This window comes from Podarcis liolepis (assembly GCF_965112155.1).
Source record: "Podarcis liolepis genome assembly, chromosome: 7".
Taxonomy (NCBI): Eukaryota; Metazoa; Chordata; class Lepidosauria; order Squamata; family Lacertidae; genus Podarcis; species Podarcis liolepis.
Window position 1 is genome coordinate 57,537,336 of NC_139561.1, and position 13,343 is coordinate 57,550,678.

General features: G+C 44.3%; 1 protein-coding gene across 4 annotated transcripts; it reads right to left on the reverse strand.

Moving 5' to 3' along the window:
* Positions 1-626: 626 nt before the first annotated feature.
* On the reverse strand, positions 627-11,981 carry ARL2BP (ARF like GTPase 2 binding protein). 4 transcript variants are annotated; one of them, XM_083511529.1, is made up of 7 exons: positions 11,778-11,981; positions 10,659-10,831; positions 8,788-8,849; positions 7,315-7,421; positions 6,214-6,299; positions 4,632-4,728; positions 627-3,240 (listed from the first exon to the last, which is right to left on the reverse strand). In XM_083511529.1, exons 2-7 carry the CDS (start codon positions 10,694-10,696, stop codon positions 3,142-3,144), a joined length of 489 nt encoding a protein of 162 aa, XP_083367655.1. In that variant the 5' UTR covers positions 10,697-10,831; positions 11,778-11,981; the 3' UTR covers positions 627-3,141. The 4 variants fall into 4 exon arrangements, with proteins under 4 accessions (XP_083367655.1, XP_083367657.1, XP_083367656.1 ...); XM_083511531.1 differs by having other exon boundaries at positions 10,659-10,805; positions 11,778-11,952; XM_083511530.1 differs by having other exon boundaries at positions 10,659-10,869; positions 11,778-11,942.
* Between the last annotated feature and the right edge of the window lie 1,362 nt (positions 11,982-13,343).

Here is a 13,343-nt window from a genome sequence, read left to right on the forward strand (position 1 = left end):
CCAGAAAACTAGGCCTGGGCTTCCTTAACTTCCACAGCAAGCTCTCAGTGCTCTGCAATAGGCACCAGGGCATCACCCTAACTGTTCCATGAGTTTAGAGTTATGATCATGCCCTCTTGCTTCTCCTCCCTCTACCTTACCCTTTAAGACAATGACAAGAGCCATTTCCAATGTCTACTGGAAGCAAAGGAGGGAAAGGATGACTGCACCTTTGATAGCTGCGGAGAAAGGGGCATTCCACCATGGACAGCTTTGCTCTCCCCTGCAGCTACATCTACCACCATTCCTTCTGCCTTTGTTTTTATGGTTGGGTAGATAGGAGGTTTTATTTAAAAAATGGGAGAGTAGCTGCTACTTAAATCTCTGTCCTCCCTTCCACCCAGAAGCAACAACATACAGACAAGACTGAGCAGTTATCTGAAAAGTGACCAGGGGAACAGTCAAAAGGTGCAGTTATTTTGGAATCTAAACTCTCTCTATACATACATACATACACACACAATCAGGTGCGCAATTTTGCTAAGGGTAATTAAATGTTACATTATTGGCCTGATTTCTGCTCCAGTAAATAGTATTGCGTACTTGCTTCTCCCAGTGTCCCAGATTTACACACCCAGAGAGAGTAATCATTTACTTGGTTGTTTAATCAAACACAAAACGATATAGTCTTAGTTTGCCAACAGCACACAAATTGATTCTTGGTATGAAGAGAACTTCAACAAGAGGCAGGCAAACTGTGAACACACCATTGAAAGAAATGCCAAAAGAAGCTCTTGACGAAAGGTGTTTCTCCAGCGATTGAACATGTTTCCTTCAGAGGAGTCCTCCAAGGATTTCTTAGACTATCCAATACTGTAATGACATATTCTAAAATTCCATTCAGCCTGTACCAAAAAATCAATCCCATGCACCTCAACGGTTTTGGGTGAGATTAGAAAATGAAAATTCATTTCCTTGTGTCTCTCCTCCAAGCAGTTTTGACAAATTGGGCACTGAAAGACAATGTATTTGAAATGGCAAGAGAGAAACAAGAAACTTCCAACTTTGAATCTGATCCTGCATTCCAGTCTGTGTTACCCATTTGCTGACCAAGACTGGATTTTTAAAAGCAAACTGCACCAAGAGAAATACTGTCATTAATATTGTCAACATGCCTTGCCGTGACTGTTTGAAAATGCACTTCTTGCACATTTCAAATACCAACAATATTCAAAGTATAGGGACAAGATTATTCCTCGTTTACACACATGGGACCTTGCCAAAACAAGTTACAAAAAACATCCTTTACAATGCAGAGTTTGCTTCTGGATCTTGGCAATCAAGTTTCAGATCAGTGTACAGCCTAAACACATTACAGAACACAACCCTGAAAGGGAAACGTATGTAAAAGAAAACACTGTGAAAGCAAAAGTTTGCTGATGTAAAGATACCACGTTACCCCCTTCTCAATCTCCCAAGATTTAGTTAAGCAAGTACTGTGCTGTACCATATTGTCACCCAAAACTGAAACATGTAAGATGTTTGTGATAAGCCTCATTACAAGAATCACTTACCCCTGCTTGGACAAAAAGGATTTGAAGCCTGAAAGGCTCCAATAGTAAATTTTCAGGGCTCAGCCAGTCATCCTGGCCTTTTTTCCATTATGTGACTTTGGAAGAAGCCTCAGTGTGACAGCAGCACATGGATCGTACAGGCCGAGTCCTTGAGCGCTCAATTACCAACCAAGAGTAAAGGCAGGCAACGCGTAGAAAGTGGGAACAACTGGAATTTTTGGGTTTTGAATTCCCTGCTCCTGTTGCCTGGTCCTCCACAAGTCAAGATGGCAACAGCAGCTACACCTTTCTCAGCAAGAGTTCCACAGATCCATGTGGAGGTAAGCCAGAAACAGAGATGTGGCTGGGGCAAGCAGAGCAGATCCAACACTACTGGCACATATTACTAGCTGATGTCACTAAGCCAGGATGGAGGGAGAAAGCCATCAGCATGAACCACACATGAGGCTTCCCAGGTGTCTAGCAAAGATGCAGACCGATAATGGCACAGGCAATGTTATCCATGCTATTCTTTTTTTAACCTTAGTAAAACACAACACTGATGAAATCCCAAAGCTTGCAGGTATAATCAAGCCACTCGGGACACATTCACTCCACTTTAAAAGAAGGTTTAACTGTCCTTGCTTTCCTGAAAGAAGCTTGAGGAGGGGCTGTGATAAGAAAACCTGGTAGAGTCAGTCCTGACTTCTCAGACCATTTCCTGAGCTTCGCTGTGAGGGAGGTCATTATAGTTAAAACCAGCTTAACTAATATTGCAGAACCTGGGGAACTTTAGCTCTTTTGTTTTTGTTTTTAAAGAACTGCAGCACCTCACAGAACTAATTCCCAAAGTTCCTTGAAAGCCATACATGTTTGGATTTGGGTTTACAGTCCCCATCCCCCATGAAGACATTGCAGAAAGCTTTGTCCATGCTAGAGCACATACTGCTGGTAGTAATGAAACAGAGTGTGATTTTTCTTAGGAGAGAGGTTACTTTGGAAATCCCAAGTTTTCTGGTTCCTTCTGCAGCTGAAGTGGGGGCCTTACAAGAGCAACACCACTAAGCCCGCTGAATGCGAAAGGATACAAATTCACAATTACTAGAGAACTGACAAATAAGTTTCATGCTAAATATATATATTCGCATCAAACACACACGTGCTACTGTCGAAAGTCAAAATGTGGCATTTAGAACTACGCTAAACATGTTTTCCCCGCTTTGTTATGATTGTGAGCTTCAGAAAGTTGTGCAGTTAGAACCATCCCACGTTTGACACTCATTTTCCATCACTGCTGTCCAATGAAGAAGTGCTTGTTTTCCTTCCAAGAAATCGGCAGCCCTCAAACAGACCATGGCACTAACTGACCTCCATGGCATCAAGTCCCTTTTGGCTGGCATAGCAACAAATCCAAGTGCTAAGACAGGGCTGGAGTTATACTAGTCACTGATCATGTGGAAATGCCCAATTCAAACAAGCAGCTAAGACGAAAAATTGGCCTGCCAAGAGGGAATAAGGGTTGCACTCCTCAGCATCACACTAATCTCTTCTGCTGGCTTTTGCATTCAGGGCACCCCAAGTGGAGACAGCTCTCTTTTTGAGGAAAGAGCTAGTGTCGTAGACTGTTTGCGGAAGGCGACATGGAGGACTTGCTCAAGGGTGTCACCACGAATCCGCTGCTTAAGTCCAGGCCTCGGCCTTCTTTTTCCTAGAACGGAGATGCCAAAAATACTTCAGTTTGGTGGCATTTCTAAATGGCAGCCTTTCAGCCAGACAAGGGGGCATGTTTGTAATGAAACACAGAGCTTTTATTTTCTGCAAGGCTGTGGGAAAGAAATTCCAAACGGAATCTGGCACCTGCCGTGGAAACTGAGAATCGTAACTTTCATCATCAATAAGCAATGATTCCCCCCCCCCCCGAGCTTTTTGGTTGCTGACAGTAGTCATGGGTGAAGCCAGAGGAGACTGGGCAGGGTTTCTACTGACCAGGGCAAGTTCTGATCCTTGGTACAGCTGCCAGACCTACTTTGACTATTACTCCACGGTACCTAGCCTCTATTGCCATGCCAAGTAACCTTAGTAATCCATGCCCTCCCCTTGCCATCTTGCCCTCTGCCACTCTGGTCTTTGCAAACCCTCATGAGAATCAGGGGCACAGATAGCCATATATAAACATTTGCACACCATCTCCATACAAACATACACACATTATGTGTATATGCACACATTTTTCTTAGAGCAATATATACAATGTTCTCCCTTGTTGGATTTCAGATTCTGTGCATCTGCAGTGAACACCCCGACTACCAAAATAAGTAAGAATTATTTTTGCAGCTGGCCTGGAATGTGTTCTTTCCCTTACAATTTCTGCCTTAGCCAACCTTTTGAAACTGGCCCCTTTGCTATTTCAAACCCTCCTTATCAAGACTAAATATTAAAAGATCAGTGTTTAAGATTTCACAATAACAACAGTTCTGAATTGTTAAATGCAACTGGTTTTGGGGTTTCACATGCGTTACTTCAAACTGACTTGTTTTGGACCATAGGTTTCCAGTATTTTCCAAAAAAAAATTCTGCAGCGAAACTTGTGCATTGGACACACATTTCACCACTGAGGTTCACTAAAAGCATTTTTAGACACCCCAAACCCAAAAAAGAACTCCCATGCCAACTTAAGACATGAATCTTGATAGCTATGCAAATTAACAAAAATGGTATTTTATCAAATTGTCACTGAGCAACTTTTGGGGCATAATACTTTATGATAAAAAAGAACCATCACCCCAAGTTACATTTGAAAACCACTCCGCCCCATCCAGAGTGCTATAGTTTGGCCAAACTGAAAACCAGGGCCAAGCCTCTCTTCCTGAACTGAGGTCCTCTTTCTCAGCCCCAGAATGCAGAAGCTGGGAAGGAGCCCCAATTACTTTGCATGCATAAAGCACCAAAATCAGTTTTTCACTTCCTCAGTTAAAAGGCTCTTAGGAAGCAGAACTGGGAAAGTGATCTCTCTCTGCTCAATATGCCCAAGAGTCACTCCCAGTTAAACCAACTTGCCTGGCCATTCAGTGTGCGCTTTCTGAGCTTTGAAGTACTTACAGCTCTGTAATCCAGGAACATTTCTTTAAATGCGAGGAAGTCAGTAAATGTGAGGAGCATATCAAAAATATCCCCTGCAATTTCATCCTTGTGCTGCCTGTAGGTGAAGGATTTAGTCATCATTAAAACAGCAAGACATTCTAGATTTTAAAAGGCATTGAGAAAATATGCATTACAAAAGCTAAAGAGGAAAATGCCTATCAAAAAAAGTTGCATTTTCTCTTTAAATTAGCCACTTGCACAAAGTAATTTGTACTGAAAATAATGGGACTAAGGGGTGCTTCACACACTGTCACCAAGCAATTATCCAAAGAAAGTTCAAAGTTGTACACATTTTAGATTTTAAGCTTAATAATTATTCTGTCTTGCATCAGGGGGTGCTTCTGTCATCGTCCCTCCCCCCCCCCCCACTTTGAAAATGAACAGATAGCAGCCCACAGAAATTTCTGCAGCTTCAGAATCTGAAGGGGAGTGGGAATGCTGTTGCTGCAATCACAGCCACTTCTGCCAACTGCATTCATGGATGTCTGATTTACAGCTTTTCCTCAGCTGTGTGCCTAAGGGTGGTGATGGAGGGAATACTGGGCAAACAGGCTCTAAGCTGTTACTAAACAAAGGGATGGATCTGCTCACTAAGCAGCAGAATATCCATTTAACATCAGTTTTCATTATGCAGCCCTCAGGAATGATCAACAATATGAAATCTTAAAGAAGGTTTCTATAAATGGCATGGGATTGCATGGGCCTTGATCTGCAAAGGAGGCTGGGATGGGCAGCACTGGCTAAGCATAGAACAGTCTTCTCTTTTCGTGGAAGTGACTTAATAGCCCATTGTTTACATTTGTGCATATCATGAACATTTGGGCCTCAGCGCATGACATATATGAATGATGTACAGCGGTCTTCTTCCTGTTTTACATTATATCTAAATGGGAAAAAGGGGGTAAGGTCTGTTGGACACAAAGGTAAAGGTAAAGGGACCCCTGATCATCAGGTCCAGTCGTGACCGACTCTGGGGTTGGGCGCTCATCTTGCTCAAGAGGCCGGGAGCCGGCGCTTGTCTGCAGACAGCTTCCGGGTCATGTGGCCAGCATGACTAAGCCGCTTCTGGCGAACCAGCGCAGCACACGGAAATGTCGTTTACCTTCCCGCCGGAGAGCGGTCCCTATCTATCTACTTGCACTTTGAGGTGCTTTCGAACTGCTAGGTTGGCAGGAGCTGGGACCGAGCAATGGGAGCTCACCCCGTCGCGGGGATTCGAACTGCCGACCTTCCAATCAGCAAGTCCTAGGCTCTGTGGTTTAACCCACAGCGCCAATCTGTGGACACTCTTAGGGGATGCTATTTCACAGATGTACTGACATTATAGAGAGCTCCCTGCTCAGAGGACCACATGACTGCATTTCAGAGAAGGGCAGACCCTGGGGCAAGGAGTCTGCAGCAGAGCTTAAAATAGGTGGATTCACATCTGAGAGAAGATGCTCCCAAAATTCAAAGCCCAACCCTACTCAATAAGGAGCCTTAAGAACAAGTTAATGCAGTGAAGATGAAAAAGAAATGGAAAGCAAAGGATCCAACTTACTGTAATGACAAGGTGAAGGCAGACATGCTGAAACCAGGAATCCTGTCCAAGAGCTTTTCTTCAATGTATTTTTCAACCAAGCATATCTGAAGTGAGAAGCACTGTATTATTATTTTCCAGCTGAGAATGACAGGGAGCAAATATTGTAGCTTACCATCTCACAAAGAGGTGTTTTGATCAAGAGAGATCAGGTGCAGCTTACTAGACTGTCAATGGCTGGACCACATTTTGGATCCAAATATGAGAGATGTTACAGGTAACAGCAGGATACAACCAGTTAAAATATGTAGAGCTGAGTCTCTGCCTTGAGGAAGTAATTTGTTCTGTTCATTACCCTTAAGTTATAAGAACACTATGGGTCCTTACTCTGGGTAGACCCACCAAAATTACTATATGTCTGAAATCAATGATGGGAGTACCCTGACCATCACTGGATATAACCCCCAAATTTCAGAACCCAACTAGAGACTTGCAAGCTACCATAAGGATCTTTCAGAAACCACATGTGTCTCAGCAGCAATCAGTGTTGCCAGCGTTTAAACCAGCTCTTGCAGCTGTGCCCTTAACAACCCTTTAATCTGCAACAATTATGAAAACTTTCACAAGAAGCTAAGCTGTTACAAAAGATGCCATGTTGGGACAGCAACCAGCCTGGGCCCCTCCCCTCTAGTCACTGAGCAAACTTTGTAGCAGGAAAACCTTCCTGGCACAGTGAACAAAGTGATGGTATGGCCCAGAGAAGCACACTGGATGGTCAGCAGCACCAACTTAGTGCCCTCCAGATGTTTTGGACTACAGCTCACATCCATGCTGGCCGGGGCTTTTGGGAGTTATAGTTTAAAACAAACAAACAGTGAAGGGGCACCAGGTTGATGAAGGCTGGCCTTCAGCACCTGCACTGAGGTCTCAGGTCCCTCTGAGGGTGTGAGAGAAGCCTCAACATCCTGAAGCAGGGCTGCTCTCTCTCTTATGGTTCACAGGTCACACTTGCTGCTGAAACACACAGAATCCAATTTCTTTCACAGGGTGGCAAATGTTCAAAAGACAAAGCCCACCATCATATGCAAGTGATAACGATCAAAACAGGACATATGCACTCACATATTCATTAAAAATAGGAGTGTAGATGAGCTTATTTTCCTCCGTATCATCAAACTCTTGGTAGTATTTGTCCATGAAGTTCCTTTGTATAAGCTGGAAGTCATCATCTGAAATCACAACACAGTTGCATTCAGTCGAAAGACAGTGACTACATTCATTGGTGTGCTGTCCTCAGCTTAGGATCCAGTACATGGTGACCCTCATAGCTGCAACGACAGCACAGCTGCAGCTGACAGAGGCCCAATCCATGCAGTAGCTTCTCTATCTTGCTAGCTCGCTAAGCCTCTGGCAGGATGAAGAGTTTCTCTCACTGACACAAACAAGGCAGAGCCTGATTAAAAGACTTTTGGCAAGTTTCACCCAGGGAACAGAGCTGGATAATGAACATATGAGGCAACATCAGTTCCCTGGAGAAGTCAGCATACACACAGTTCCAATCCTTCATCCAGAATCAATTTATCAGGCATAAATTTTGCCACTGTAATTGCAACACGGCTGTCAAGCACTTCTCCATGAAAGGGATTGACTGGCTGTTTCAAGCCACCTACTGGGCAGTACTTCAGGCACCACCGATTTATTGAATGTTTCATTGAAAGGCAAGTATCTATCAGCAAGTGTGGACCCACAATAAAACATTGTGGTGCATCCCCAGCCCTCAACAGGAGCTCTCATCATGGGGTCCAGCTGTTTAGGAGCAGGAACCTTGTTCAGAACTTGATGCAGTAGGTGGAGGCAAGAAAGGAAAAGCAGGCAGAATAAGAAGAAAATTTACATGAGAACTCTGCTTCCATGTCCAAGGAAAAGAATACAAGTTCCACCTTCAGCCAGGCACAAATGCCAACCACTGAACACTTTCCCACGTGCCGATACTGCACAAAGAAGAGAGTGGTGGGTATCTATTTTATTTATTAGTTCGCTATCTCTTCTTTTGGCACCTCAGGAGCCCTCAAAGCGACTTGCAAAATACATAAACAATAATATCATCTAGACCGACTTCCCCTCAACCTACAGTGGTACCTCGGGTTAAGTACTTAATTTGTTCTGGAGGTCCATACTTAACCTGAAACTGTTCTTAACCTGAAGCACCACTTTAGCTAATGGGGCCTCCTGCTGCTGCCGCGCCGCTGGAGAACAATTTCTGTTCTCATCCTGAAGCAAAGTTCTTAACCTGAAGCACTATTTCTGGGTTAGTGGAGTCTGTAACCTGAAGCGTATGTAACCTGAAGCGTATGTAACCCAAGGCACCACTGTAGTGCTTTTTAGATAGTTCGTATCTCAGGTTGGGGAAGGTCTGGTCTAGACTATGATGTATTTGTATAGAAACCAGTGCTGACAAAATCCACCCCAGAATCAGAACTGAAGATAAGATCAAAACAATTCCTCTAAAATACCCCCGTGTGTTCACAAATAACAATAAGAAGAGATGCACCTTGGCAGTCCCTTTTGAGCAGTGCTACCTTAAGAAAAACATACCCATTATTATATCTTCTAAATAGCCAACAACAGCATCAAACTCAGCATCCGATGGTGAAGAGCTAAAATGAGAGACAGCCAAGTTGGATTCAGGTTACTATGGAAGGTGAAATACACAATAAACATAACAATCCAGGGCACACAGAATAATGCTTACTGCCTTTATGGCACACATGAGCATACAAAATACTTCCAGCACATATATTACTCAGTAATGTTTTCATCAGTCCTGTAAAGTGGAGGTACACTATCACCCCCCTGTTACAGAGAATAACTTCAAACTAAGAGAAAGAACCATTTGCCTATGGCTATCTTAAGTGCATTTGCTGTCAAAGTGAGATTTCATACCAGAGACTTCCTGGCTTACAGCTCTAAGTCTCTAAGCCACTGCAGTAATGCTTTGTTCTACCTGAACTGAGTCCTCCTCCCCAGGTTCCGCTACATTCAGAGAGAAGCTGTTATTTATTCAAACACAAGTTACTCAAAGAATTATTTTATGGTGACGCTCTTCTGCATTGCAGACAAGATTTAACCAAGGACAGTCACCCTGATGAGAAGCAGTTCCTTGCCTTGCCTCAGTCAAGTCTGATCTCAGACTTGGACTGGGTTCAGCCTGTACTTTATCCATGAAGAAACTAGGCAAGGTTTTAGATACGGCATCATCCTTCAGTTTCTTCTCCCTCATCACTAAGTAGGAATAAGAGTGATGTGCCTAACAGCTGATGTTCTACTGCAGGGGTGGCCAACTCCCAAGAGACTGTGATCTACTCACGGAATTAAAAAATGGCAGTGATGTCAATTGTTGAACTTTTTTTATGGAGGAGGAAAGCCCTGTTTTTGGGGAGTTCAAAGGTAAGCTGTTGGCCATTTTTAGGGAGAAAGGAAAACAGCCACTCACCAACAGATCGCTGGGGAGACAAACAGCCTCACTGAGTAAACTCCGTCTTCCATTCTGCAGATCATGCAACAATGGAGGGCGGGGCTGGATTCTATTTTACCAACGCTAAGCAAAGGGACCCAGCGATCGACCGCGATCTACCAAAACCTCCTGGGGATCTACCAGTAGATCGCGATCAACCTGTTGGACATCCCTGTCCTAATGGAAGCAAGGAAGAGGCTGTTCCTAACCCAAGCCTGGTGGAGGAGACACTGTTGCTACTTGCTGCCATCTAGCCACATACAGAAGGGATAACAGCAATCCCTCCAGATCAGAATATAGTTGTTTTTGCAATTCAAAAGCAGAATCACTTTGGCTTAATTCAGGCATTATATTAAAAGTCAGGGTCCATAAAAGAGCTGGGGTTATCCACCGAACTTGACAGGAAATTTGTAACAGACAAATAAAGTACTTCTATATACAGCACTTAGCTAAATCATCACACAATGCTTCATTAACTTGTGGGATTTACCACCTCAAGATGTGATGATGGCCACTAGCTTAGATGGCTTTTAAAAAGGAGGATGGAAATCAATTTCTGGGGTGAGCAACCTATGGCCCTACAGATTTGGCCAGGAATGATGGAAGCTATAGTGTAACAATATTTGGAAGGCATTGATCTATCATTGATCCATTACTGATCTATATCCATGAGAAACAAAAATCTTTATGAGTCAGTCTTGATTGTAGTTTAAAAATTAACACTGAAACCAACTATTAATAAAGTTAGAAAATAACATATCACCAAGCAATGTTCCCACCTTAAAAAGTACCAGAAATATTGCATCATAAGCTTTTGTGGACTAGAGAGCCTATTCTATCATCTAGGCTCAAGTCCACAGAAGCACATGCCATAAAAAAACATCTTCTCCTAACTGTTAAAACTTCCTATTGGTTTTAACATTTCAAAGTGCAGAAACAGAAATATACTTACATGGACACACCAAAGTTTTCTTCTTCTAAAGTTTCCATCGTGGCTTTGTCACCTGTTTTATAATGTAAACCTTTAAATACTTTAATCCTCAGGGTGTAATACTTGGCTGTCAGTCATCCTGTCTTCAATGTCAGGTCTCAAGCCTATCTGAAAATATTACACCACCTCCACATCTAGAAATAACCATTGATTATGACTTGTTTTCTATTTCCTGGAAAACAGTGGGCAACAAATGAACTATACATACAAGTAAGCAGCAGAATAGGTTTGCCTGAAACAAAAGCAACTTATCCCATTGCACTGGAATTGGTGGATCTGAAGGTATGGAATTCCAAGACTTTGGATTTGGAAACGGGCAGCAGAAATCCACAGAATTTATAGACTCACAAATACATTGTGGGTGCCACTTATCACAACTAGGGTTTGCCAGACGTACAAGAAGTCTTGCATGTTTGCAATTATCAAGGGCCTCTGTTATACGGCCCAGGAGCTTTTGGGTTCTCTTGGCTGGGGGGGGGGGGGAGTTCTAGATCAGTCCACTCTCTACTGTACTAGCTTTCCTGTTGCAGGGAGTTTTTGTTGATGAGAAATATTTTTTAAAATGTAATCCTCCAGAAGTAGTTGGGACAGTTCATTTTACTACCACCTAATTCTGCTGCACGCCCAGACCAAGCTGTAAGCACCAGCACCTGGGAGAGAGTCGGGTTCAAATCGTGACAAATCCGGGTTCACTGTGACCTTGGAGGCCACTTCTGCCCAAACTACTTCACAAGGTTGTTGTGGAGCATAAAAGAGAACTACATACATGACACATTGAGCTTACTGGAGAAAAAAGTCGGATATAAATACAATCAATCAAATAACCTGCTTCTGGGGTTCTGGTTTGCCATTGTGTGGGGCGGGGAGGGCAGGGGCCCTACTGGACCCAAGGTTGGCCTGACCTGGCAGAGCAGTTCCAAGTCCCTAGCCAGCAGATAGAACCTCCACATACTGACTCAGTCTACCTCTGAAGGCCAGGAGCGAGCCAGGACCCCCGGCCTACCTAGCAGGGCTCCTCTCAGGGCCACAGGGGACCCAGGAGTCCTAGTCAAAGCCACCCCCTTCCGCCTTGGCTCCTACCTGTCCTCCTGCAGGCAGCGCCAGCTCGTCACTCCGCAGACCGACGAGCGGGACGAAGGCCTCGGCCTCCCCCATAGAGTTCGTTGCAAACGCCGCCGTCGCTTCTTTCTTTCTTCTTATTCCTCCTCCTCCTCCTGCTGCTGCCTAGGAAACGGCCTCTTCCGGTAACGCACACCTACCTGACCAATCATTGTGAGGCTGAACGAACTGAGCCAATCACAGGAGGCTAGGCGGGACCAATAGGAAACGTAAAAGGATAGAACCAATCAGAGGAAGCAAGCGCGCGGGGGGGGCGGTTCTCTCCCTTCCAGCCTCACCGACCACGTGGCGGTGCCCAGTTTGGCTGAGCCGAGCAAAGTAGGCGGCGGCGGCAGCAACAACAACTAAGATCCTTCCTGGAACTTGCTAAAGGCGACCCACCTAGTCCAGCATCATTTTTGCAGTGGCCGACCCACGCCTGCGGTATCTCCAAGCAGGATTTGAGCATATTAACCCTCTCACCCTCTTGTGGTTTCCTGCAGCTGGTATTCAGAAGGCATTGCTGCCTCTGACAGTGGAGGCAGAGCATGCCATAGCCATTGTGCATAGTAGCCCCCTCCTCCGTTAATTTATTCAGTCTTCTTTTAACGGTATTAAAGTTGGTGGCCATCTTGCCTCCTGCGAAAGTTTCAGTGTTTACGGTAACTACGCGTCGAGTTTAAAAGTCGCCGAGCTCGGTGCCTGTATCTGAAGTGTGTCTTCACATAGGCGGGCCTGTCTGCCGGAGCAGGCTAAAGACTCCGCTTGCCCAGCATCCTGCTGTCAGTGGCCAAACCAGTGGGTTCTTCTTTTGTTTATTGCAATTACATCCCACCTTTTTATCCCATGACATTTAATTCCCAACAACCCTGTGCGGTAGGTTAGACTGAGAGGCAGTGGCCACCCAGTGAGCTTCGTGGTTGACCAAACATGGGCAATGGTGTTGTATAGCGACGAATCCCTCCGGAAAGCAGTTTTCACATTGTGGGTGTATGTGTATACTATTTATCTTGCTTGAGATTATAATCTGTTGGGAGAGGGTCATCCTGACTAGATTCTTGTTTGCTTTCATGCTCTCCAGTGAAATGGGATGACACACGTCTCTTACATTGAAGGGCTTTCCTGCCTGTTTGCAAAACATTCACACCCACCCACCCATCTGTCAGGAGCCACATGCCAAGCTAGGACAGAAGCATAATAAACATGTCAGCTGACATTGTTGACTTAGTAGTTACAGACTGAGGACCCACAATAATGTGCTTGTTACACAAGCATAACACAAAATCATGTGATTTTTATGGTAGGGTCAGCGAGGAAGGCTTGCTTTGAACACTTAACCATTAGATTGCTGTTGATCTCTGGTTGATTTGCTAATATGACAGCATCCTGACTTTAGTGCTTACTTGAATTGCAAGATAAAACTTTGCCACTCCTCTCCATTCCCCCGTGAAAAGGTATCCTTAAGAACAGGTGGAAATATCTCAAAATGAATTAACAAGTTTATTTAAGATCACACAGAAGGAAGATTTTCTGACCCACCCTCAGCCC

What these genes read in the sequence shown, in the direction of transcription:
- ARL2BP (XM_083511529.1), bottom strand. Translation starts at nt 10,696, where the DNA reads ATGGAAACTTTAGAAGAAGAAAACTTTGGTGTGTCCAT. An exon ending in GAAAACTTTGGTGTGTCCAT is followed by an intron (nt 8,850 to 10,658) that starts GTAAGTATATTT and finishes CTCTCATTTTAG; the next exon opens with CTCTTCACCATCGGATGCTG. An exon ending in TTTAGAAGATATAATAATGG is followed by an intron (nt 7,422 to 8,787) that starts GTATGTTTTTCT and finishes TTGTGATTTCAG; the next exon opens with ATGATGACTTCCAGCTTATA.